Here is a 25,929-nt window from a genome sequence, read left to right as displayed (position 1 = left end):
TGTCAACTGCAATTACACATATGTTGTTTCTCTATTGTGATCATCCTCTTTCCATCTCAACACTGGGACATGATTAATATTTTACATACTGTCCAAAAGGGGAATGTGACTTACCAGAAACCGTACTAAATGTTTCAAACACAGATCCCCCTTTGCCAAGAGAAAATCCTGCCCAGCTGTACATTTCTCATTTGCAAAACACAAGAGCAATGAAATTCCATTACTTACAGAAACTGGCTGTTCCACCAAACCCTTGGCAATGGAAGCTGTACTTATCTTTTGGAACAACAGTCTCAAAAAATGTATTCTCGGGCTTCCCTGGTGGTGCAGTGGTTGAGAATCTGCCTGCTAATGCAGGGGACACGGGTTCGAGGCCTGGTCTGGGAAGATCCCACAGGCCATGGAGCAACTGGGCCCGTGAGCCACAACTACTGAGCCTGCGCGTCTGGAGCCTGTGCTCCGCAACAAGAGAGGCTGCAACAGTGAGAGGCCCGCGCACCGCGATAAAGAGTGGCCCCCGCTCGCTGCAACTAGAGAAAGCCTTCGCACAGAAACGAAGACCCAACACAGCCAAAAATAAATAAATAAATTTATTTTTTTTAAAAATGTATTCTCTCTTCCTTTAAAAAAAAGACAGTAAGGACGCATTTGAGCTCTTGAAAAAGCGTCTTGCCCAAGCAAATTCCTGGTAGGGAAAATCCACTCCCCTGACCGGGGAAATAATAAGATTGACCCTAAAACATGCAGCAAAAAGATCTCCAAGTTTAAGAACCCTTCAAAAAGTCAAGGGGGATGTAGCAGTATTAATGATGTACTTAAAACAAAATCAAGTATCCTTTTAATATGTAAACTGTCACACTGCATCCACTCCTTCAGAAAAGTAACTCTTATACCCTAACTCGTTCAGTTTGTTTTCTTGGGGAGATATAACCGTCTGTTCCCCTAAGGATATAAATTGACCAGAAGTGTACTGCTTTGCACATTGCAGAATTCATCCAAATGAGACCAGAAAAGCGAGACTCTGTCATCCTCTCCCCAACGCTCCCTCCCCCGGAAGCACAGGGCCACATTCCGGCGGGTTACAGGAACTTCCCTCATGGCTTATCCCATGGTCAGAGTTCCCATTCGGTCCAAGGTTTGAAACAGACCACAAATATACTCAAGAAATATAGATGCTATGCAAATGTGTGTTTGGAACATACAACATCCGGTGGTCACAGTGCCATTTTTCCACTTTCCTGTTTCATGTGTTATATTATGGCTACGGCCCATGGGTGAGTTTCTTATGGGCTTCAACAACTCATCCTGGATTCTCATATTTAATTTTTTCCTCATAGGAGAGCCAACAAATGGAGCCCATGTATGTATATATATATATATATATATATTTACCCATTAAAAGAGCAATCAAAATAGTCAAAACCACCAGCAAAATATAGTCATTTGTATCAAACTTTGCAACAGGAGCCCACACAAGCAGGCCATGAATCACTCCTTCCCTTTCAGCAACTCAGAGCATGCTAGGACACTGTGTGACCCTATTCCAAAGTGTCCTGTGGCGGGGCGGAGGGAGCTACCTACCTCCCCCAGCGAAAATCTATAAAGCCCCTAAGTAAAAGTTTAAAACGATGAGTGAAAATTGAAAATGAGGAAGTCGGTGATGAGATGAGTGACCATCCTGAATATCAACCTTTGCCTGCACATCCCCGGACAATCAACTAGTACAAGTGACAACAGGCAAAAAAGGCACGCATAAAAGAGGGATACGTAGAAATAACTGTGTGCTGTGAGCTCTGAGGACGTTACAGTGATTCCAAAGCCGACACAATGATCCCCTCCCTGGTCACCAATCTGAACAGCGTCACCAGTTGCACCACAGGGACTGCTCATCTGGTTCTAACTAACACACGACTCCCCAGTGGTTTTCACACGAAGCTCTAACTGAAGCACGCAAAAGAGATGCGCGGCCGCGTGACAAGAGCCAAATCGTGAATAAGCCACTCGTAATCTGGCTTCTCTGCACCGAACATGAACAAAAGCTTAAGAGCAAGGCAATCAGCACCCAGTCTGGTCCCACACCGTTGGAGAGGTCTGACTCCTGCCTCCAGAGTCACCAGCTGAGGCCTCCCTGCCCCACCGAACACCCTGCCTTGAGCCGGATGAAGACGGGATGCCATTCGGCCTATAGAAGACCCTGGCAGTGTCCACATACCTCGATAATCCTGTCGTGAATTTGCAGGCCTCCGTCCTTGGCTGCAGGTCCGCTGTCAACTATTTTGGATACAAAGATTCCTTCACTGGACGATCCATCTTGGTTGTCCTTTGGGTTAAAAAAAACACACACATGAATGCTAGGCATTAAGTTGATCATGAAAATCAAGCTTACACTCTTAAAACAGTAATGGGTTCTTGCTGGTGGCACAAGTGGCAAGGGGGTAAAAGCCAGCTGTTTCCCCCGATTTCTGTTTGGAACTAAAATTAACATGGGATAAAATAAGTCAAGCCATGCCAAAAGGTATACAATGATAAGCCCCTGCCATCTCTAACCCACTGCTTTTCTACCTCCTCACTGCATCGAGCGGCAGTTTACCCATCCTTTCCAAAACATTTTAATGTATCACCTTCCTAAACATGTATTTCTTTCTTTCTTACACACAGAAATGGGATTATGCTCCCCACGTTCTTGGGTGCCTGGCCTCTTTCACTTAACTTTAAAAACGTTGGAGATTCTTCACCATCAGGTCCACTGTCTACCTCACTCCCTTAAGTGACTGGACAGTAACCCCACACAGGGATAATTAGCACTGTTTACAGTTGTTGCTATTAGAGACGGTGTCACCTCTAATTCCTTTCTATCTGTATTCTGAAATATCTTTGCTAGTATATACCGGGGCAAATCCCTAGCAATGGAACTGCTGGGTCAAAGGGTATGTGTATTTGATAGATGTTGCCAAACTACCCTTCAGAGAGCTTGTACTTACAGCTCATTAGACAGAGTGTATTCTCATATCCCCACAAGCACAGAGTATTATAAAACTTTTAAATATCCAATAATCTGATGGTGAAAATAGGCGTTTTATCTTTGCTCTGATTTGCATCAGAAAAGCCCACCATGACCCCTCCCCCTTCCTAATAAACTGTGATCTCCAATCTTCTTGAATTCCTTTAGATCTTTCAAAGTCCAGACTGAAACTTTCTGGGAAAGAAGACAGCTCCATGCTCAAAGTCTTCCCTTTATTGAAAATCAAAAAGCTCCAACAAACTCCCAAAAAAAAAACCCTCGCAGCTTGTTCATGAACTTCTTTCCAAATAGCACTGGGATGAATGCTCTCCAAGTGTGTGGATTAAATTTCTCGTGATTAACAGATGGATTTATAAATGCAATGGCAAAAGCATGTGTTGTTTCCAAACAAAAAGCATTTGGGAAGTAAGTTCAGGATGTTCCACAAAAACTCCAAAATCTACCATCATGGCAATTTCCCTGATGTAACGTCATAAGAAGATCTACTTCAGTACTAATTTCTCTACGTGCAAATACATCAAAATTCCATTTGTTAAAAAATAATTATGGGGCTTCCCTGGTGGCGCAGTGGTTGAGAGTCCGCCTGCTGATGCAGGGGACACAGGTTCGTGCCCCAGTCCGGGAAGATCCCGCATGCCGCGGAGCGGCTGGGCCCGTGAGCCATGGCCGCTGGGCCTGTGCGTCGGGAGCCTGTGCTCCGCAACGGGAGAGGCCACAGCAATGGGAGGCCCGCGTACCGCAAAAAAAAAAAAAAATTATGAAAATACAACATTTTCCTCTTTAAACTGCAAAACAACAAAAACAAACCTATATTCTAAAGAAGGAGAGACATGGCTTTGAAGTGGTTCCATCTACCCCTTGACGTGTAACAGCAGTAACCAAGGGTGGGAAAATGCACATTCTCCAGCTCTTCTCTCCCCTCCCTCCCCCGCTTCTCACAAAGACACACACACACTATACAATGTTATAGATATGATTCAAAAGACACCAAAATCACAAGCAAAAATGAACCTTAAGTGTTTTTCCCAACATTTATCCCCATAAGACAAAGATAAGTCTCTCACTGCCATCTGGATTCTATCAACACTCTTCCAAGAGAGAAGGGTCTGCAAGTCTGTGGGTGTTGTGCTGGATCAACCGGCCCGCAAAGGCACCCCTGGCCAGCATCACAGCACTCCGCTCAGGGCTTCACTGTCTGAATTTCTATGAGCCTCCTTTCTCTCTCACAGCCACTACTAATGATACACGAGTCCCAAGGCATCTGTGTAGCTCCCTACGTGCCAAATCAGATACAAATACAAAGCAGCGCAACAGCTTCTATTTACCGAACACACATTAGGTACCAAGTATGTAGTGAGCGTACTTTGTCCGCCGTTTAATCCTCATAATAACCACAACTGGTATGTAATATTATTATCCATTTCATAGACGGAAAAGATCTGAGACAGAGAGGTTAAGTAACCTACTTAAGGTCACACAGCTAAGAAGTGGCACAGGTCACTTTCAAACTAAGGATAGGTTGATTCTCTTATATAAGCTCTAAGTGCAATGCTGTCTCCCACTGAGAAAAGTCTCAAAAATACACATGAATTCCAACATTCCAGGCTATGGGAATATTCCACTGGAGGAACCTGAAGAGTCTCAATGGACCACAAAGGATTTATGGACAAGCTTGAGTTCCCTAAGGGATGATGTCAATATATCAAATGAAAAGAGATCTGTGTTTACTCTGATGTAACTGTTTTGCATTTCTTGGCTGGGGAGAAAGGCGGGGAAAAGGGGATGGAATTTGGGCTTTGGCTTGTTTTGCAGAAAAATACATCATACACAAGCAATTTTTCTTAAGGAGCATCAGAAAGTCCAAGCAAAAATCAGAGGCGAACAGGCAAGAGCAAACACCACAACTGAGCTTAAATAAAGACAGTGGTAGGGGATGGGAACAGAATTCAAAAAAAACAGAAAGCACAAAATCAAAAAAAAAAAAACCAATCAAGCCCATCCCTGATGGTGAGACTTTTCTCTTAAGAGCCATCTCTTTAGTCTTTGTTTGTTGGCTCCTGTTCTAACACATATTAAGGTAGAGCTATGCATCAAGGTGAACCAAGATGAATTAGGATTTGTTTGCTTTTCCTGGCTTGAGAAACAGAAAAATGAAAGGGACTGTTTTCATCCCAGGGGTGCCTGACAATGAAGTATATTTGCCAAAGGCTGAAGGGAAAGGTCTGATACACCAGACTGGCTGCTGTTTCTTTAGGGATAGGAGCACTTATGAATGGGTGATGTGATTTTGCTAAGAGCATCACGTACTGCATCATGCAATGAAAAGCCTTATGTCAGAGCCCCCTGGCTGGGCTTATGTCACAACCCAACCAAGCATCCAACACAGGAATTCCTTGGGAAACACACACGTCATTTGCACAGCGTTCTACTTCCAGTAACTGACAATGAGAGTGCATTGTTGCTCATCCTGGCTTTTTAGCATGTTCTCAATGACCTGCCAGATTTCTAGGCAACAGTGAAGAATCCACTTAGGTTTCCCTTTGCTGTTTCTGCTAATCAGGACAAGTTTTTAAAAACACAACGGCAAACACATGCATATGGAATTCAATTTTCCTCCCCAGGGCCATGCATGGAGTTCTTGCAAAAAGACCACATAAACTGAGAACACTTTTGAATGCTACAAAATTGAGTCTGGTTTGTGCTTAAATCACTTTTTTTAAAGGAAAAAGAAAATGACCTAAAACATGTTCTTTGGTAAGTCTGAGAAAAAAAAAACAACAACAACTGCATTCTAGTGAGGCTGGAAGCATCCTTTCACCCCTGGGGAGGTGCAGAAACTAAACACCATCTTTTCGGGCTTTCCCATAGTCAGCTGCCCAACAATTGTCAAGCCGTAGGCTTGCCTCTCCATTTCAGGCATTTTGCAAACATCAGGCTCTCTTCTTCTATATACGCTTTGGTGTGTGCAGAAGAGATCTTCCTAGTTTGGGCGCTTTTGGCTGCAGAAACTTCTAAAACATCTAAAAGTGAAATGCATCTTCGTTTACGGTAGTTGTTTCTTAAAACTGGTAATGATGGGTATGGAGAGGAGGACTAAAACTTATGAACAAAAACCAAGTACAGTCAACTCTTTGTTATTTGTGCCAAACGGCAAAAGGCGTTCTTGACGGTAGGTGGGAGAACTTGGGTCCGTCCGGTCCTAGTGTTTCCTAGGGACAATTACTGAGCCAGTCAAGCCCCAGCTGGCTCCCTCACGCCCTCCCAGAGCTGGAGAGCCTGACCCCGGCAGCAAGAACTGAATCAGAGCAGCACCGTGACATGCCGCCTAGGATCTCAGTCAACTGGAAAAAGGGGAAAGCGAAAAGTCCCAGCCTGACACAGTGTTAGTTTCCTATTTTTATTTTTTTAATGGGTGTCAGGAAAACCCTGCTAGAATTTTTGTTTTTTTTGTTTTTTATAAATTTATTTTATTTATTTATTTTTGGCCGTGTTGGGTCTTCGTTGCTGCGTGCAGGCTTTCTCTAGTTGTGGTGAGCGGAGGCTACTCTTCGTTGCGGTGCACGGGCTTCTCATTGCAGTGGCTTCTCTTGTTGCGGAGCACGGGCTCTAGGCACGTGGGCTTCAGTAGTTGTGGCACATGGGCTCAGCAGCTGTGGCTCACGGGCTCTAAAGCGCAGGCTCGGTAGTTGTGGCGCACGGGCTTAGCTGCTCCGCGGCATGTGGGATCCTCCCAGACCAGGGCTCAAACCTGCGTCCCCTGCATTGGCAGGCGGATTCCTAACCACTGAGCCACCAGGGAAGTCCACAATGCTAGTTTCTTAAGAAACCCCCCGAGACGATGGGAGACACACAAGGGTGTGTGCACAGTGCTGGGGCCCAGCCAAGTGGGACCAGCCCCTACCCCCGCCCACCTTCATTCTCCTCATTGTCTAGAAGCTTTTTAAAGTATGTTTTATAAGGCAGATAATGTATTAGGTCATCATTTTAATGACTACGTATCACCTACAACTAAGCTGTCACTTCTTGCAATAAACGGTGTGGAAGTTTCTTGCAAGAAACTGTGGCCTTGGCTAAAAGCAAAGGGAATTTAATCATAACCCGCCTCTGCTTCTCCAGCCTCCTTCTGACCACTTCCTGCCACCCCTCAACTCTGTTCCTGTCCTTGTCTGGGCTTCCCTGGGTCCATCCACTTTCTTTTAGCTCAGTGGTCTTCAAAGATGGGTACTTGCAGTGCAACACATTGGAATGACAAAAAAGCATTTTAAAAATCATATTCATATTTTAACTTCATAATTTAAAATGACTCTTTTGCATGTAACTTTTATAAGACAGGTAACATTAGTTCAGTAGTGAATATATGTATAATCTGTAGCTAACTAAATATGCTCAATTTTATTTTATTCTTTTTACAGTAAGACTGCTCAACTAAATGTATTATATATGGACCCTCTGATCTAGCAAACTCCTACTCACCCTTCAGAACCCAGCTCCAATGGCCCTGCCCCAGGATGCCTCCTTCCCTACGGTTAACGGCCCCCCAACTCCACCGCCCCCAGGCATCTTTAGCTGGACCCAGGCACAGCGTGTATCAGTGAGAACAGTCCTTTCCTCTCCTAACTCATCAGTTCCTCCATCTGGACTTGAGCTCCATGAAGGCGGGGGCAAACATTAACCACAGCTGGATGGCTGACATCTTCTTATCCTTTAGGACTTGCCTTAATATCCCTTCCTCTCTTTCCTGATTACTCTAGCCAATGACGGCCCTTGCTCCTCGGTAGCTACCACATGCCATCCTCCCACTTTTTACCCTTCATTGTACTTCTCCCATCTGTAATTACCGTATTTACTTGTTTCTTGCCCAATATCACCCAGGACATAAACTCACTGACCACAGGGACCCAGTCTCCCTGGCCAGTATCTCCAAGCCCCTAGCAAACAGCCTGTGTTCAATACTTATTTGTTGAATGAGTGAATCTGATTTTCTCTTCCCTTCCCTTGACTATTTTCCTTCAAAGCTAACAAACAAGGAAAGGGTCAGCCCATAAAAAGAGCAAGAGATGACACATACTCGGGCAATCCAGCGTGAAAGGTGAGACCAAAACACATCCTCTGCCACCACCCACCCCCCAGAGCCCTCTTAGCAGACATTTTCTTTGCAATGAAATTGACAGATTTGAATTCAGTCTCTCCGTTCTGGAGGAGGGGATCATGATGAATGGGGTGAACAGCTCCAGAGGGAAGAAAGAGCACGGGGTGCATTATCCCACAAATGGGGGAACTGCCCGACTGATGAAGGGCCGACAGAGCAGAAGCCCCGATCACATGGCCCGTCTCAGAGCCCCCAGTCTAGCAAAGTCACTCCGTGCAACTGCACACGTCTCACGCGACGTGCCTCAGCTCAACTGCTACCCAACCAGACACGCATCCCCAAAACTAAACAGCTAAGATGAGCTATTGTATGACTAGGACAATGCTACATTAGGAGACCACAAGGAAATAAAAATCCCCCAAACAGAATCACTTCGCTGTACAGCTGAAACTAACACAACATCGTAAATCAACTATGCTTCAATAAAAAAATAAGATAATAAAAATCCCTGAGCGTGAAGATGTTAGATACACAACGAACTCTAATTAGAGCAGAATGAACTGACCAAGCTTTCCTACCCCTCACCCCCCAAACCCTGACCCCTCTTCCAGCTGCATTAGGGACAAGAAAAACCCATTTCAGCAATTAACATACCACACACGGCCGGCCACCGATAATATTGAATCCCAGGGAGCCGGAGTCCCGATGCAGGACAAGAGTCAGGCTTTTTGTTTCTTCACCCTGCAGGGAACAAATGAGTTCAAAATTTTATTTACAAACAGTGAAAAAAATGGGAGGAATTTTCTTTCTATCTAAGTGGACTCATGGGCTGCTGAGCGTTAAAAATCCTATCATATGTATATGTATAACTGATTCACTTTGTTATAAAGCGGAAACTAACACACCATTGTAAAGCAATTATACTCCAATAAAGATGTAAAAAAAAAAAGAGTGGATATATGTATTTGTGTAACAGATTCACTTTGCTGTACACCTGAAACTAACACAACATTGTAAATCAGCTATACTTCAATAAAATATTTTTAATTAAAAGAAAAGGAAAAAAAATCCTATGTCTCTAAGGAAGTTTAACCAGGGAGAACTTTGGGGGCCCATGATGAAACTGTCCTGTGCTGAAGAAGTTACAAACATTTCTTGATACCATCTAACCCTGGAGCAATCACTTAAGAACGTTTGGAGATGTCCAGACATGTGTAATGAATATTTTCTCTCAGTGACACCTCGGTTTGCAAACGCATCTTTCCTATGGCCAGCTCAGTGCAAGCTGGCTGTCTAGATGGCTACTGTCTGTCTGTTTCTCAACCAGTGTCAACAGAAGCACTCATGTTATGTCATAAAAGGTTCCAACAGCAATCCCCTCGGAAGTCTGTGTGCATGTACGGCCCATCAATAGTCATCTGTGTTTGGGAGACTTGGGGGGAAAATGGCTTTTGAAAAGTCAGATGCAAACATGGGTGGGAAAAAGAAAAATCCTGAATCTTACTGAAAAAGGGGGAGGGGGCATTTTCACAAAGTAATGACTGTCCAGTCCTGAGGGGTTGCAGAGCGCTCAACAGAAGACACTCTGTTTAAGGTGGGGGGGGGTCCACGTGAGCCCCTTTAAATCAGACAAGCAGAAATGGCCCCAGCAGTTCTCAGAGGCGCAATGTTCAACAGTCAAACAGGATGGAGATGCCAGGGCACCCCAACTAACACTCTCAAGTAACAGACAGATAAATAAAAATAGATTTAACCTTCTGCACAAACTATCACTTAATAGGCTTAGACATAAATATTAAACTTGCTGATACACCTCTGAAACAGTTCCAACTACCTGAATGGTATGCAAAACTCCACATGTACTGGCTATAAATTTACAATTGCTTCACTCATGTTTTCTGTTTAAACAGGGTATCATTTAAATGCGGTATTTTTTTTCACGCTTCTCAAAAACAGCACTGACAGCTTATCACGAAGAGGTTTTATTCTGATATTTATTGCTTCCTGATGAAACCTGCGTTTTCTACTTCTGCTGGGGAAATAAATGGCAACATTTGAATGACATGGATGCAAATACCTTATTCGACCTCCACGGTGGCAAAGAAAGCCACTCTTGCCAACTGTGCAGTGCCCAGTGGTTTTTCTGGAGCACTGCTTCATTTATTGCTATAGTTGTCAATGTAAAACACTGTTCCATATTTGGCCAGGAAAACTGTATGTAACACAGCCACACACACACACACTAAAGACTAATGGGTCTCAGGGACTTCCCTGGTGGTCCAGTGGTCAAGAATCCATGCTCCCAATGCAGGGGGCACAGGTTCAACCCTTGCTCAGGAAACTAAGATCCCACATGCTGTGCAGGGCACGACCTAAGACATTAAATAAATAAATAAATAAATAAATAATAAAGATTAAAGTTTCTAAAAAAAAAAAACCACTAATGGGTCTTAATGTGTAAAAGTATGTCCAAGCACTTAAAGTTCTTAGCAGCCACGGCTGTTTCTCATGACTAGTTCGTGTATAGCAGAATTCAAAATATTTTCAAAAATGTCATAGAAGCCTTAGCATCAATTACTAAAACCCTGTAAAAACAAAAATGATAATTTATTAGTAGAAAAAAGCAGTTTCTGATGAAAGAACTAGGTGTCCTATAAGAACACAACAAAATCTTCATTTCTGCAGCGTCATTTACTCAATTCAGAAAATACAGTAGGTAAATATAAAAGAGAAGCGAGTCTCTATCAAGCTACTGTACTTTAACAAAAAAACCCAGCAGAGCCTTAGTAATGACAACCTATTTATGAACTTTAAAAAAAAATAGTCCTATTCATAGCACCACCATCCAGAGCATCTATCAACGCTATCAATCTTTATTGTTCATTTGGCCTGCAACAAGAGAACAGGCAACAATATTCACTGCTGTAAGAGAATAAAAGTTCAGAATCACCCTAATAGTTTTGAGATGTAACTACAATGATGTGCAAACTGAAAGAGTTTATATCTTTCTGCCTTGGAAACAGAAAATGTTGCTAAGTCCATTTCTTGCTTTGTTATCTTAGAGAGGTGAAAAAGTCAGAAATACATGGGAATTTGAGAGAGTTATCATACATATCTTACATTTCTGACTTTCATAACTAATCAAGGACAGACACTGTACAGTCACACAGTAATCCAAGGCAGATGTCTCTGGTTGAACAAGCTCAAATGATGCACAAAGGAGAATGCACAGCCAAATGATTAAAGCAGACCAGTTTTCAATCGACTGTGTGACAACTATTTATTCTTCTAAAAAATGAAAGAAAAATAAAGAAATCTCATTGCATTAACAATGATAACAGCTAACATTTATTGGCTCTTTATCATGTGCCAGAAATTATACTGAGCACTTAAGTGCTTTATTTTATTTAATAATCCAACCAGTGTTATCAACTGGCACTATTCCCACCCTCATGATACAGGTGGGAAGACTGAGCGAGAACAAGAAAGCTGTCCCTTGTCAAAGAGCTATTAAGAGGTCAAGCTGGGACTTAAACCGATGATCTCCCATTCTAGACCTTAATTACTGTCTACACTAACTCCCTTTGCGTGTGGAACATAGAAAAGAGTGCCATGTAGACCAGCAACATATTTGGTCCTGCCCAAGACTGTGCTCTTGTTGGAGTTCCAAAAAGTTCCACGAAGGAACTCATCATAGGAGGTCTTACCCTGGAAACCAGTATCAGAACAAAACTCCAAACTCTTTAGTGAACTATTTATCTCCAGAAGACCCAACCTGAGATGCCCAAAGACACCTAGGTCTGGTCCCAAACTCAGAGATCTCTCTCCAGGGACAATGGAGACCAACTGAGATGATACCTGAAATAAGATTCCTCAGCCAAATAGCAATGACTGTTGTTCAGGAAGGACAGACACTGGTTTTAGGTGACATGGCCTATTTTAGGACTAATTTACAGGACTGAGTCATCCTGTGGAAGATTCAACACATGATACTGGGAGCAATGACAGAGAAGAGAAAAGCACTGTCTGAGCCGAATTCCTTTCATTTCTCCATCTAATGACCAAAGGTCATTTCCTTTTCTCCGACACCGTGAGCTTGATCCTGATTTTTCCTTTCCACTCCCCTTCTCACAAGCAACCTTAACTATCAAACTTTCATTTAATTTCTGATTCTTCAGAAGAAATAATAGAGAATTTACACACTAGGCTTCCCACAACACCACGTTTAACAGGTTAACCTTACTTCCTGCTTAATTATTTAACCTGCTCCTGGGTTCAAAATGCATCAGATCCAGGGCATTTAAATGATTCTCATTCAATTATATCCCACTGAGTGAAGAGATGTACAAACGGAATAAGGACAAAGGCTCTCATCAATACTGTGTTCCCAGCTGCTCACAGACATTATGTTAATAAGTGACACTGTTCATCTAAAGGAAAATTTAACCTATATTGCTCTGTTTTGGTAGTTTATCAGAACCCACGCTTTGAAACTTTCTCAGTGGCTTGGTATAGTAAAAGAAGGGAAAGAGGACTTCCCTGGTGGCGCAGTAGTTGAGAATCCGCCTGCCAATACAGGGGAAGTGTGTTCGAGCCCTGGTCCGGGAAGATCCCACATGCCATGGAGCAACTAAGCCCGTGCACCACAACTACTGAGCCTGCGCTCTAGAGCCTGCGAGCCACAACTACTGAAGCCTGCGTGCCGCAACTACTGAAGCCCGCGCACCTAGAGCCCGTGCTCCACAACAAGAGAAGTCACCGCAATGAGAAGCCCATGCACCACAACAAAGAGTAGCCCCTGCTTGCCGCAACTAGAGAAAGCTCACGTGTAGCAATGAAGACCCAACACGGCCAAAAATAAATAAATAAAATAAATAAATTTAAAAAAATATATATACCAATTAAAAAAAAAAAGAAAGAGCTCTGTTTCACAAAAACAACTGAATAACCGAAACATCAGCCTTGGGAGGCACGTATTATATCAATGCTCTACACCTGAGAAACTGAGGCTCGAGTTTCTTCACTTGCTGAAGATCACGTGGGTCCAAGAGGGAGGGGCAGGGTTGGAACCCAGGTCCACAGGACTCCAACACCCATGCTGCTCCTCCTGGGCTGGTAAATGTGTGCACCCTACCCTAAATTCTTTTGCCTCAAAAGACACGGCTTTCACATTAAAATGTCATGAAGGATTAGACATCTAATTAGCTTTGTAATTAAGAGTTTTAAGCAAGGCTTCTTTGGACTGTGCAATAACAGTGGCAAAAATTAGAGTATCTATTATACCCTGAAGGGTGTCATAAGAATACTACACCTTTGACAGGAACAGGGTGATGGTTAAGATCTTGGACTTCATAGTCAGAACCTGAGTTGAGTCTCCTCATTCTTAGAATGAGGATAATGACAGTTTCCTCTTGAAACATGAATGAGATAGACTATCACTGCCTAGTGCCCCCGTACAGGGCCTGGCCAATAGCAAGGGTTCCAAACACGAGCAGAGCGCAGCGTGGGCCGGACACTAGCAAATCTCAGCACTGAGGCCACACTCTGCTCCAAAAGTCTGGAAATGAAGAATGTCTAATCCTAAGTTAACTTACTCAGCCTACAGCAAGTTTGGGAGAGCTGAGGCCTGGAGTTAAGGAAATAAAGACAGTTGTACATTCATCCCAACATCTGGCCATCTGATGGGAGCTATTACATCCACGTGCATGTTCCTCCTTTTCCCAAGTCTGGAAAAAGAGCAGCACATTCTTGGAGGACTGCACAAGTGCCAGGAGACAGATTTTATCCTGGAGGTAGCGGGAGAGAGACATGATAAAGAAAACAAGGGAAGCAGCTCGGCGTGGACCTTCAGGGGCACGGAGGTGGGACGGGCAAAGGGCACTGATCAGACGGCTGTGAGGCACCAGGAGAGGAAATCGGACACAGGACACCCCAGGCCTGGAGGGAGGTGGCCCTGGGAGCAAAGGGGGTGGGGGAACAGATGGTGGCTCCCAACAGGACAGGAGAAACATCAAGTCCAAGGAAGTGTGGGCTTGGATATGGACAGTGGAGGGAGGAGTGTGGGGCACAGGATACCCAGGTATTGCTGAGACACTTGGACACCTCCCAGTTCTATCGGATGAGTGAGTCTTGATGGGCTGGGAAGAAAACAAAAGGTGAAGAATAGAGGGCGGGGTGGGGAACAACAAAATTGGAAATGAGATAGCACCTCCTTGGCAGCTTTTCCTAGAGCCACCCTCTTCCTGAATGGCAGGGTCTCTTCCCTTCCGGAGCCAGGACTCAGGAGGGAGAGGCGCTCTCACCAAGAGCCCGGGGTGGGGGATGGAGAGGAAGATGCCTTCATATTCTGGAGTCCAGGGCCAGCACTGCCTCCTTGGGAGAAGGGGCACGAACCTCTAGCAGATGCTCAGCACCCTGTCTCCACCCCAGAATCCAAATCAAGTGGACAGTCAGGCCCCTAGTGAAGTGTAGGGTCTCCTTGGGAGATGCTTAGGTCTTTAGGATTGAGAAAGGGCAGAGATAGAGGAACCCTGGAGAAGCGGGTGTGGCATGAGCCATCCACAGCCAGTAAGTTACAAGCAGAAATAGAAGCTCCAAGTTCAGGAACATACACTAGATTCTGCTTAAAATAAGCTTGGCTATCATATTCAAACATGTAACTACCGATCAGTGTTAAAATCACCCAATTTGTAATCTGCTCCATTCAAGGTCCAACTGGACAAGAATCTGGGGAGGGGTGGGTGGAATAAAAGCCACAGCTAAAAAGCAGAACTCAAATGTACTTTGTCAAAAAGACACCTTATGGTGGCTGTTTTTTTTTTAAGTCCAAGAATGCAAACTGTCTTCTATGGTAGAGTCCCTCTTCCTTTCAGCATCACTCTGTCACTGTTCTCCTCCAAACAATCCAGCCTCAGAAGCTTGGACTCCAGCCATCTCCTAAGCGGTGTGGCAGCCCCCAAAGTCCATCATGCCGCTGTCAATGTGGATTCTTTCTAAAAACTCCTTTCCGCCCAGTGACGGGTGTTCCTTGATTATTGCTGCTGTGGGACTTGTAGCCGAGAACGGGCTAGACTGGAAAGCTGCCCAGCGGGTGGTGAGAACCGTAACTGACTGACCACTAGTCTGTGTATCTGGGGTGACACAACACCTCTCAGCCTCAGATTATGCAAAGCTCCCAGAGACTTGCACAGCTGGGAAACAGCTCTGTCTGTTGACTAGTGACAAGAGAGCGCAAAAATGTGGAGGGGCGGGGCTGGGGGGACCAGGAGGCAGAGATGGCTGCCAGAAAGTCTGTCCTGAAGAGAATGGGGATGCCTTCTCTCCCTGCACCAAGATGTTTCTGTCCTCTTGGTTGGGCAAACTATGTTATTAATGAGGAAGCAGCTTGGACCAAGCCCTCCCTGTAATTCCAACTTCAGTTCTAAAAGAAGGGATTCTTGGAGGAAGAAGAGAAGGGGAAAACGGTTCAAGCCTAGGACTGAAGGTAGTCGTGGGAATGATGCTTGAAAATGAATTGGAAATGGATGAGACAGTCAACTGAAGTATTAGCAGCGTTTATCTGTCACCAGAATAGGAGCAGAGAGGATGAAAAGAGACAAAGGGCAAGAGAAAACAGGCAGAAAGGAGCGAAGATATAGCTTTTATGGAGCCATAATATCTACAGAACAGGATATATTCATCCACAGCCAAAGAAGATGTTTCTGAAAAATAACCTAAGACATTAAGTAAAGATTGTCAGTGCTGCCCTAGGCCAAAAATATACACATATTTTAATCTGCTGCTATATTTAGATAACCTAAGAAATCCCTAAGTCTACTTCTCTACTTCCATGAGTTTGATTTCAAGTCTGTATCTTGCATTTTTATCACCTGCTCATCTGGTGAACGCCCACAAGCGAAGCTTTCACCAACATACAGACAACAACAAACCAAATTAAGGTGCTGCAGCATTTTCACATTTCCACTTGACAGACTACAAGGTGATTTCAGTTTTTGAAATGGGATCATCCAATTACCCAACTTGGAGCATTTTCTTGTCCAAATCAGCAACAAAGCAAAGGCTACCCAGCTGCAAAGTCCTACATTCTCACTTAAAGGAAGGTGGGAGCTTGGCCTGGCCCATCCTTCTTTAGCTTTGTTAATTGCAGTTGGACGACTATAAATACAAGTAAACACACAGTGACCTCATCTTATTCGCGCCTTTAGCCTCCTCCTTTACACCTTAGCTTAGAGTTGCTACCCAGAAGCAGTGAAATTGACTTGAATATCCCTCTTTCACAAAGTTTCCAGCACTGACAAGCAGTCAGAGAAGAGAAAGACAGAGATTCTGGTCACCCAAGGGCATTCCATGGCTTGCAATGAGCCTGTAATCCTTCGAGTAAAAATCCCTTTCCTTCTTCTCTACTAAACCATCTCCAATTTCTAATGTTTCTTCAGTGATTTACTTGAAGAACATCCCTAAACCTATAGGTACTGAATAAACATTCACTTAATAAATGTTCAACAGGCTTCCCTGGTGGCGCAGTGGTTGAGAGTCCGCCTGCCGATGCGGGGGACACGGGTTCGTGCCCTGGTCCGGGAAGATCCCACATGCCATGGAGCGGCTGGGCCCGTGAGCCATGGCCGCTGAGCCTGCGCATCCGGAGCCTGTGCTCCGCAACGGGAGAGGCCACAACAGTGAGAGGCCCGCGTACCGCAAAAATAAATAAATAAAAATAATAAAAATAAATGTTCAACAAATGCTTGGCAAGCCTTACTATGCACATTATGTTCATCTCATTTAACCCTAATGCCAGTCCTATCAGCATTACCCCATTTTGCAGATGAGGCAATTAAGGCTTAGAGGAGGTTAGAAGATCCTCCCAGAGATCCTCGACAAGGCAGAAGGAGCACAGCAGCCCGGATATCACCAACTCCAGGGTCTGATACTAATCACATGACAGCTCAGTTCAGGGTACCCTGGAGCTGCTGGTGACACATCCAACCCTGACCCCACCACCTTAAAGCGACCTCACCCCCTTCCTGATCCACGTGCAGCAAAGACAGAGGGCACCTGAGAACAGCTTCTAGCAAAATTCTAGGGCTGACCCCTCTGCCCAGGACGCATTTCTGCACACCCATCCCCCTGTGCCAGGGTAAAAGCTCATCCAACCACCCCTCCTGGAGAAGGGGCTGCTGCAGGGCCCACGTGCACACAGGCTGCACGTGGCTCCGCCCCTTAGGCTCCCTGTAAATAGACGTACGGGATAGGGGAGAAAGATGGACGCTCGGGTCCATCTGTTAGTTATTTTCTTTACAAGGGTAATCATTATGTTACACCACTTCCCTTTCTTATTGGAACAGGCTTATTAGAAGACCATTAGTCTGGGGGGACAGAGGTGACCCATGGCTAAAAGGCCTGGCTGAGCAAAGAACAGCAAGACGTGTTGTTTTCAAAGGCACAAGTGGGTGTCTGATTGATCCAGGGGTGAAAGCCGCTCAAGTTCCCCTTTGCACCCAGCGGTGCCTGTCCCAGCGCCTGAAACGCAGTGTATAATCACGTGAAGAGCTGGGCTGAAAGAACACATTTGGAAGAATTTCATTTATTTCCTACCATCAACCACTCTTTAACTTACTAGGTTCGAAATTAAGGAGATGAGGCATGATTCCATCCAGGACACCACCTCTTTTCTTTTTCTTCCCTTCCCTTTCCTTTCCCTTTCTTCCTTCCTTCCTCTCTTTCTTCCTCTAACTCTCTTTTACAGGCAGGACCTGTTTTGTTTTATACTGCATGTGTTCCACACCAGACCTCTGAAAACAGGAATTACAGCGTGGGGTGAACACACCTCATCACCATGGACCAGAAGCCATCAGACCAACTAAACGGAGCCAGAAAATGATGCTGGGGAAGCTGTTTAATCTTTGGAGTCTCTCTTTTTCCATCTGTACTAGGAAGGGTAATGGGCTGTGGGTACTGACCTCACAGAGTCTTCCTGAAGATGCACCCACATCTCTAACCCGCACAGTGCTTGCACGTATAGTAACAGTCCTTTGGAAACCCTGTATGAGACTTTGGAGGGGACACTGCCTCAGGAGAAAATACTGTTCTTTTTTTTTTTTTTTTTTTTTTCTTTTTGCGGTATGTGGGCCTCTCACTGCTGTGGCCTCTCCTGTTGCGGAGCACAGGCTCCGGACGCGCAGGCCCAGCGGCCATGGCTCACGGGCCCAGCCGCTCCGCGGCATATGGGATCCTCCCAGACCGGGGCACGAACCCGTATCCCCTGCATCGGCAGGCGGACTCTCAACCACTGCGCCACCAGGGAGGCCCGAAAATACTGTTCTTATTTTGGTAACAGCCTGGAGTCAGGTGCTGAGTTCAAATCTCAGCTCTACACTTAGAATCTGTGTAACTTCTGGCCTTAACTTAACCGTTTTATGATCTGTTTTACAATCCTCCTCTCTTACCAAAAAAGAAACGGTTCTACCCAATGAATAAGATGGGGAAGCTAATGTGTGTACATACACAATGTACCCTAAGTGTATGGCACCCAGTTAAACTCAACGAATGTTACTTCCTTTCAAGCTCCTTAGTCTACAGCCAACACAAAACCACCTTACAGATTCTCTCTCATCAAATATTTTTACAGAGGAGCAAACATCACTTGTGAACTCAGAAAGAATCACTTAAGATAAACGGCAACAGAATTCCCAATTCAAATTATTCAGTTATGATCATTCAAGCCAGTGTAGCTGGGTAACATAATTGTAAGCCAAATCCTAATTTTCTTTATAAATCACTGAAATGAAATGGATGCAACAGCCCACAATTCCTTTAGCTGAACTGGGCTGTTCTGTAAGATACACCATGGAATGGCCACTTGCTGACACTTTTCAGAAACAGAAAAGACACTGAACTGTGAACATTCTAATAGATACATTTCAAACTGTTCGGACATCTGGAACACCTTTTCATACAATTGTCTATTAGATTCACTTATCTCCAGGAGTTCTGAAGTGGACAAAATCGTTTCTGGGATTTGGGAGTTTACACAAATGGATCTGGGGAAACAAAAGCATGCCTCCCACAAACCTGGAAACAATTTTGTTAACTTGCAGGTCACGGAAAAACTCATTCTTTTTTAAGAGTGAGCTAACAAGCTCACTCTTGGTTAGCAATCTGAAAAGTTTCGACAGCTGACAAGACAGCCCTTTCGATCCTGAATTTATTCACTGAACAAAGACATACCGAGAGTTCACAGGGTACATGGTAAGCGAACTGGTGCCGGGATACGCAGACCTGGTCCTTCCTTTATTGTCCTTCACAGACAATAAACAGCTCTTCCCATTATTCAGTTACAGCTGTGATGAAGGCCATGCAGGCGGAGCACCAAGGTGAGAGTCTCAGGGCACCAGACCTAGTCTGTGAGGTCAGAGAGGGCTTCCCACAGGCAGTGATGCTTGAGCTGGGATGGGAAGGACAGAAAGGTTATCTAGTCATGAGCAAACCCTAAGTGCTGACAGAAAGGCAGGGGCTAGAAGGGGAGAGTTGGAAAACTTGACAGTTAGCTAGCAATGAGCAACTGGAAAGACTATTCCAAGGAGAAAAAAGAGCAAGTGCAAAGGCCCAGGGGCAAGAAGGAGCTCAGGGACATATTCACAGACCTGCCAGAAGCCAGTGAACCTGGGAAGAGAGACTAAAGGGGAGAAGAGTACAGGCAGGTGGAGGCCAGCAGGACCCAGAATGTGCTTGACCTTATATCCACCCAAGAGAAACTCAAGGCACAGCAGGGTTGAAGGAAGAGTGACATCAGATTTACATTTCTAAGAAATGATTCCCAGCTCGAGGTAACTGGAGGGGAGCAGGAAAATACACAGAGGGAGCAGCTGTGATCTAGGCAAGAGGTTATGGGGGTTGAGACCAAGGCCGATTTTTGTCCCACAGGGAACAGTGGCAGTGCCTGGAGCTATCTGTGACTGTCATGACGTGAGGCATGCTTCTGGCATCTAGTAGGTGGAGGCCAGGGATGCCGCTCCACATCCCATAATGCACACAATACCTTCCCCACCACACACACACACAACCAAGAATTATTCACCCCAAGATTCTAATAGTGCTGAGGTCAGGAAACCCTGGTTTGGACCAAGGTCATCATCTGATGGGACTGGAGAGCAATGAACAGATTCAAGAAGTGTTTAGGAGGTATAATCAACCTGACTGAATGGCAGATTGGAAGTAGGGCTAAAAGAGCAGAAGCTATCAAGGCTGGGTCTCAAGTTTCTCAACAATTCCAAGGAAAGTTACGCCCAGAACTTTCTCTTTCCCAGAAAGCCAAACAAGTTATTTGCTGTGGAATGCCTTTGTTCTTAGAATCAGGTGGACAAGTCAGGGTAGGAAACTGAGGCTGGGAGACCAACTCTTTAACATCCTCAAGCACAGCATCAGCAAGTCTGCTGTAGCCCGGATGAGGCTTCAGATTGGTTCAAGAAGCCTTTCTGGACCATGTTACCTATCATATAACTGCTAGGCAGTCTGGGTTTTAGAACTTCACCCTGGTCTTTCAAAAAATGTTCAGGGGGCTTCCCTGGTGGCGCAGTGGTTGGGGGTCCGCCTGCCGATGCAGGGGACACGGGTTCGTGCCCCGGTCCGGGAAGATCCCACATGCCGCGGAGCGACTGGGCCCGTGAGCCATGGCCGCTGAGCCTGCGCGTCCGGAGCCTGTGCTCCGCAATGGGAGAGGCCACGACAGTGAGAGAGAGGCCCACGTACCACAAAAAAAAAAAAAAAAAAAGTTCAGGAAGGGATGTTCAAACGATGATCAGTAAAATCGTAACTGTGTGGAGAAGACCAACATGTGTTGATCTATATCTGTACTTGAGCCCACACTCTTTGTCTAGCTGAGTAGCTACCTAAAACGGGATAGGTGGCCCAGCATGAGCTGGTAGCTTGTTAGCAACGCAGAACCTCCCGCCCATACCAGCCCTGATGGATCAGAATCTCTAAGGGTAAAGAATCTGCGATTTAACAAGCTTTCCAGGTGATTCCAATCATGTGAAGGTTTGAGAAGACCCGTTCCAGCTCACCTTGTAGGGCAGGAGAAACAATGCCTAAGTAGGTCCGAACCCTAAATGCTCAGCTGGTATCAAAAGTCCGAAACCTTATATTATTTAAATAATGCCAGATCATTTTATGGAACAAGTTCTAGGCCTTGAAGAAAGGGTATGGAAAAATCTTCTGAGTCTTTCTTATCTACTTCAGCTTGTAACAGAGAGGTAAATGATAGGACTTAAAAAAAATAATAAAAGTGTTGTGCATGCGAGTTTCCAAGCAATATAAATCCTTCTGCTTTTTAGAAGAGAATAAACAGTACCCAGCAGGAGCAGAGAGTCTGGCCAATGAAATAAACAAGTTCTTAAACAGCTTGCAGTGGGAGGGGTCTGTCTGGCAGGCGCTGGAACAGCAAAAGCTTTCCATAAGGCCCACTGAGGGTTAACCTCAAGGCAAAAGGATCGCGCTTCCCCCAACGGCCTGGGCTGGGACCAGCCAGGGTCTGAGGCCAGAAAAATGAACCAGTGCAGCTTTCAGGCCAGCCCATTCTTGGCTGTCCTCAGGCCCAGCAATGAGGTCCATAAAAGTCCCAAGCAGCACTCCAACTCCAGAAGGAAACTTTCTCTGTAAGCTCAAAAAGCAACATCTTGTCCCTAAGCTTAATGCCCCTGATTAGCCTACTGACTCACCCAACAGAGCTTCAAAAACTTCCACAGTTTTGATTCAAGTATCATATTTTTGATTCCGAGACGGAGTTTACCCAAACACTCCAGAAAGAAAACAGAAAGGCAAGAAGAAATAATAAACTAGCTTCACAATGAATGATGTATAAACTCTGGGGGAGTGAATGGCTTATTTATAAATAAGCATCACTTAAAACTATGCAGGAAGTCCAGATGACAGCATAAACAGGAGAAACTCCGGAAACTCCTTCACCCCAAAGCCGGCGCCTGCTTGAAGACCCAGCTTTGCCCCTTACTTTGGTGACTCGCAAGCTCACGCCAGTCTTTTGTACGCCTGTGCGGTCCTGGGTGAGCCTCAGAGCTGTAAATATTTGCCCTTCGCCCAGAGCTGGCCAGCTGCTGAGGCTGCTGCTGACAGACAGGCCGGGGGCCAGGATGGGGTGGAGGCGGGGAGGTGGGGGAGTCGGAAAACTGGCAGGCCGGGTGCGCGCTGTGGAAGAGGGGGCTGGGAAAGGGCAGGGAGAGGCAAAGCACACAAGCAGACACAGGCCCCTGGGGGCCCCTCAGGCAAATACCTTCTCCTCCGCTGCAACAGGCAGCCAGAGTGGCAGCGGCAATGGCCCATGCCCCTCCCCAGTTGGTGAAAATGTGGCCTTTGCAATCACGGAAATCTTCATTCTCATCTGGTGACTGTGCCCCACTCAGAGAACAGGTGACAACAAATGGAGACATTTCTGGTTGTCACCACTGGGCAGGGGGCGGTACTACTGGTATCCAGTGGGTAGAGGCTAGGGATGCCGCTCAATATTTGACAATGCGGGCTTCCCTGGTGGCGCAGTGGTTGAGAATCTGCCTGCTAATGCAGGGGACACGGGTTCGAGCCCTGGTCTGGGAAGATCCCACATGCCGCAAAGCAACTAGGCCCGTGAGCCACAACTACTGAGCCTGCGTGTCTGGAGCCTGTGCTCTGCAACAAGAGAGGCCGTGATAGTGAGAAGCCCGCACACCACGATGAAGAGTGGCCCCCGCTTGCCACAACTAGGGAAAGCCCTCGCACAGAAACGAAGACGCAACACAGCAAAAATAAATAAATTAATTAATTAATAAAAACTCCTACCTCCAACATCAAAAAAAAAAATTGACAATGCAAGGGACCGCCGCCCATAACAAAGAATTTTGGGGCCCAAAATGTCAAAACACCCCAAGGTGGACAACTGAGGTAGAACCTGAATCCCAGCTCTGGACGAGTTCTATGACCTGAGCCTGCTTTCTCATCTCAGAGGATTCAATACGGAATGCCTCCGAAGTGCTTTGCCACAGTCCCTGGTACATAATAAACCCTCAGTAAATGGTACCTGTGGTTACATTGGGAGGCAACACGAAAGTGGTCGCGAGCTTGGGCACCAGTGGGTTCAGAACCCAATTCTGGCACCTGGAAGCTGTGACTCAGGCATCTGACCGCCTCTCGCTGGTCCTGAGTTTTCCTCACCTACAAAACGAGAAGCAACGTGCCTCCCTTACTTGATTACAAAGCGAACAGCTGAGAAGCATAAGTGCTCAGAACGGGGCCTGGAGCAAAGCAAGCCTCCAGTAGTGGTGGCTGTTATAATTACACCAACTCCCAGCACAAGGGGATGGCTTACAAGGGGAGGAGATAACTGCAGGAGATAACTGCAGTTAAAGATAACTGCAGGTGATGCTTGCTGAGCGTTCACTTTCCACGAGGCACCGTGCTAGATCCTTTTCACATGTTCTCTCCCTGAAGGGGGTAAAGAAGCTGTTTTACATTTAGGGAAACGGAGGCACCTGGAGGTTAAGCCACAACATGACTCAGCTGTTTAGCCAAGAGCCTGGATTCGAGAACAGTTCTAATTTCAGAGGCCTCACTGTCAATTATTACTCTGTATTTGGTGGTGGTCCCTTTACTTCTTTCTGGAATTCTTTCAGTCCCTAGAGGAATACTACAGAAGGGGCCTGTCTGTGTTCACCCCCTGTGTCACATCTCTAGGGCCATACTTTCCAACTTGAGGGAGCTTGAGCTGCTTGCTCAAGGTCAGCCAGCTAGTTGGCAGCAAAGCCCACGTCGGAATCCAGCTTTTACTCCAGAGGCCTCTCCTCTGGCAGCCTTCTTAACTTAATCTACACGGGCTGTGGGCTCCTTTTATTCTTTCTGGAACTCCTGAGGGTGCATAGATATAGTTCACGCCGTGTGTCAGTATCTTATCCTGTGTGTCACGTGTATAGGAACCATGTTTCCCAACCTCCAAAGAGGCTAAGCGACTTCCCCAAGATCACCCAGCTGGGTCTGCAGCAAAGCCTTTGCACACTTCTGACTCTGGAGCCACACTCATTGTTACTCTGCGCTGGTCACGGATTCCTTTGAGTCTTTCCAGAACCCCTGAAGCTGCTGGAGCTATACTTCACCCTGAGTCTAATCTGTCAAAGGACCACAGTTCCCAAGTTTAGGCCGGTTCCCCGACCTTGCTCACGGTGATCTATCTGGCAAGCAGTGTCAGAAGAGGGAGGCAGAGATGCTCCCGGGACCCCCGTGCCCAAAGGGACTGGGAGGCGCCCCGGGGACCCAGGAGCCCGGCAGGGGGTCGGGGAGGGCGGCGGGTGCCTACCTTGCCGCCGGGCGGCGTGGCCACGCAGCGGCTGAGCGAGTCGAGGCGTGCGCTGTACTCGGTGAACTTCTTCTGGTAGCGCAGAGCGGTCATCTGCAGCTCCAGCTGTGCGGCGGCCAGCTGCGCCACCAGCGACTTCTCGCGCTTGCCCGCGCGCAGCGCCTCCTTCTTGAGCGCCTTGTGTAGCGCGCCCAGGCGGGCCTGCAGCGCGCCGTTGTGCGCCCGCAGGGCCCGCGCGCAGCAGTGGCCGCCGGCGCGCTGCTCGCCGTGCGTCAGGGGCAGCCCGCAGCCCTCCTGGCAGCGGCCCACCGGCCGCGCGTCGCACGCGTCGCGCATGTGCGCCTCCACGTCGCGCCGCAGCAGCACCTGGCCGCAGCCCGCGTGGCGGCAGCGAGCGGGCGCGAAGTCGCAGCGCTCGAGGTGCTCGGGCAGCTGTTGCAGCTTGACCACCCGGCCGCAGCCGCGCGCCGCGTGCGCGCACTTGATGTCGAGCTTGAGGATGAGACGCTTGAGCGGCAGGACGTGGTTGAGCTCCTTGGCCGAGAGGCGACCGCGGCAGCGCGCCGGGCAGCTGCCCTCCTGCACCACCCAGGGCAGCACGCAGCCGGCGCAGAAGACGTGGCCGCACGGCGTGGTCAGCGGGTCCTCCAGGACCTTGTGGCACAGCGCGCACTTCAGGTCCGGGTCCACGTCGCCGTCGAAGCGGTCCAGCTCGAAGCCCATGGTGGCGGCCGGGGCCCGGGGTCGCCGCCGGGCGGCCGGCCGCCCCCTCCTTCCCTGCGAGGCAGCCGAGACGCGCCGGCTGCGCCGCCCGCTCTCTCGCTGGCTCTCCCCGGACTGAGCCTAATTGCTCCAGACTTCCTCGGAAAATGCCCGAGGAACAGAACTCCTCAGCCGTATTTGCGTGAGCGCGTGCGCACGCACATCCTGCCTCGGCTGCCTCCCGCCCGCCCCCTGCAAAAGGGAGGAGGACGGGTGGCGAAGGAGGGTAGGAAGGCCCAGAGGCTCGCCAAGGGGACTGGCCCGCCCAGGACGCCAGCCTGAGCCCTTCTCTCCGGAAACTCCACTCCGCTCTCTTGCAGTTTTCGCTATGGGAGACAAAATGCCAGCCGAGAAAAGCTCACTAAGTTAGGCGCAGAGGGTCCTGCTGTCGCCCAGACGAGTTTTCCTGGAGCCCCTTCCGGGCCGGATCGCGACTTTTTACTCCCCTCCCCTGCCTCCTCTTTTCGTGGCTGATTACAGAGAGCGAAAAATATCGCGGGGCCCGCTATCTCAGCACTTACGGTCTTTATTTATTTATTTCATCCCGGGGGAAAGTTACAGAGCCTGCGGGACGCTCCTGCAACTACAGATCCCACCAGAGGTTCAGCGGACCCCGAGGTTTGTCAGGCCAAGGTTTGCAGAAGCAGAGGGCGAATCTACGAGGGCCAGTTTTCGGGGACGAGAGAGAGCTGCTCGCCGGCTGCCAGGGTGGAAGAAGCTGCGGGG

General features: G+C 47.0%; 1 protein-coding gene across 1 annotated transcript in view; it reads right to left on the bottom strand.

The window, feature by feature from the left end:
- Positions 1–25,260, bottom strand: part of PDZRN3 (PDZ domain containing ring finger 3) — a 252,658-nt gene extending 227,398 nt beyond the window's left edge. The window contains exons 1-3 of the mRNA XM_081247666.1: positions 24,442–25,260; positions 8,766–8,852; positions 2,213–2,320 (exon numbers count right to left, since the gene is read on the bottom strand). Of these exons, the coding sequence (XP_081103792.1) occupies positions 2,213–2,320; positions 8,766–8,852; positions 24,442–25,164 (918 nt within the window). The 5' untranslated portion in view covers positions 25,165–25,260. The remainder of the gene's footprint in view (positions 1–2,212; positions 2,321–8,765; positions 8,853–24,441) is intronic.
- Between the last annotated feature and the right edge of the window lie 669 nt (positions 25,261–25,929).

The sequence above is a fragment of the Mesoplodon bidens genome, assembly GCF_964165515.1.
Source record: "Mesoplodon bidens genome assembly, chromosome: 10".
In the NCBI taxonomy this organism is placed as follows: Eukaryota; Metazoa; Chordata; class Mammalia; order Artiodactyla; family Ziphiidae; genus Mesoplodon; species Mesoplodon bidens.
Note: the sequence above shows the minus strand (reverse complement) of the source record. Positions and strands in the feature narration are given on the sequence as shown.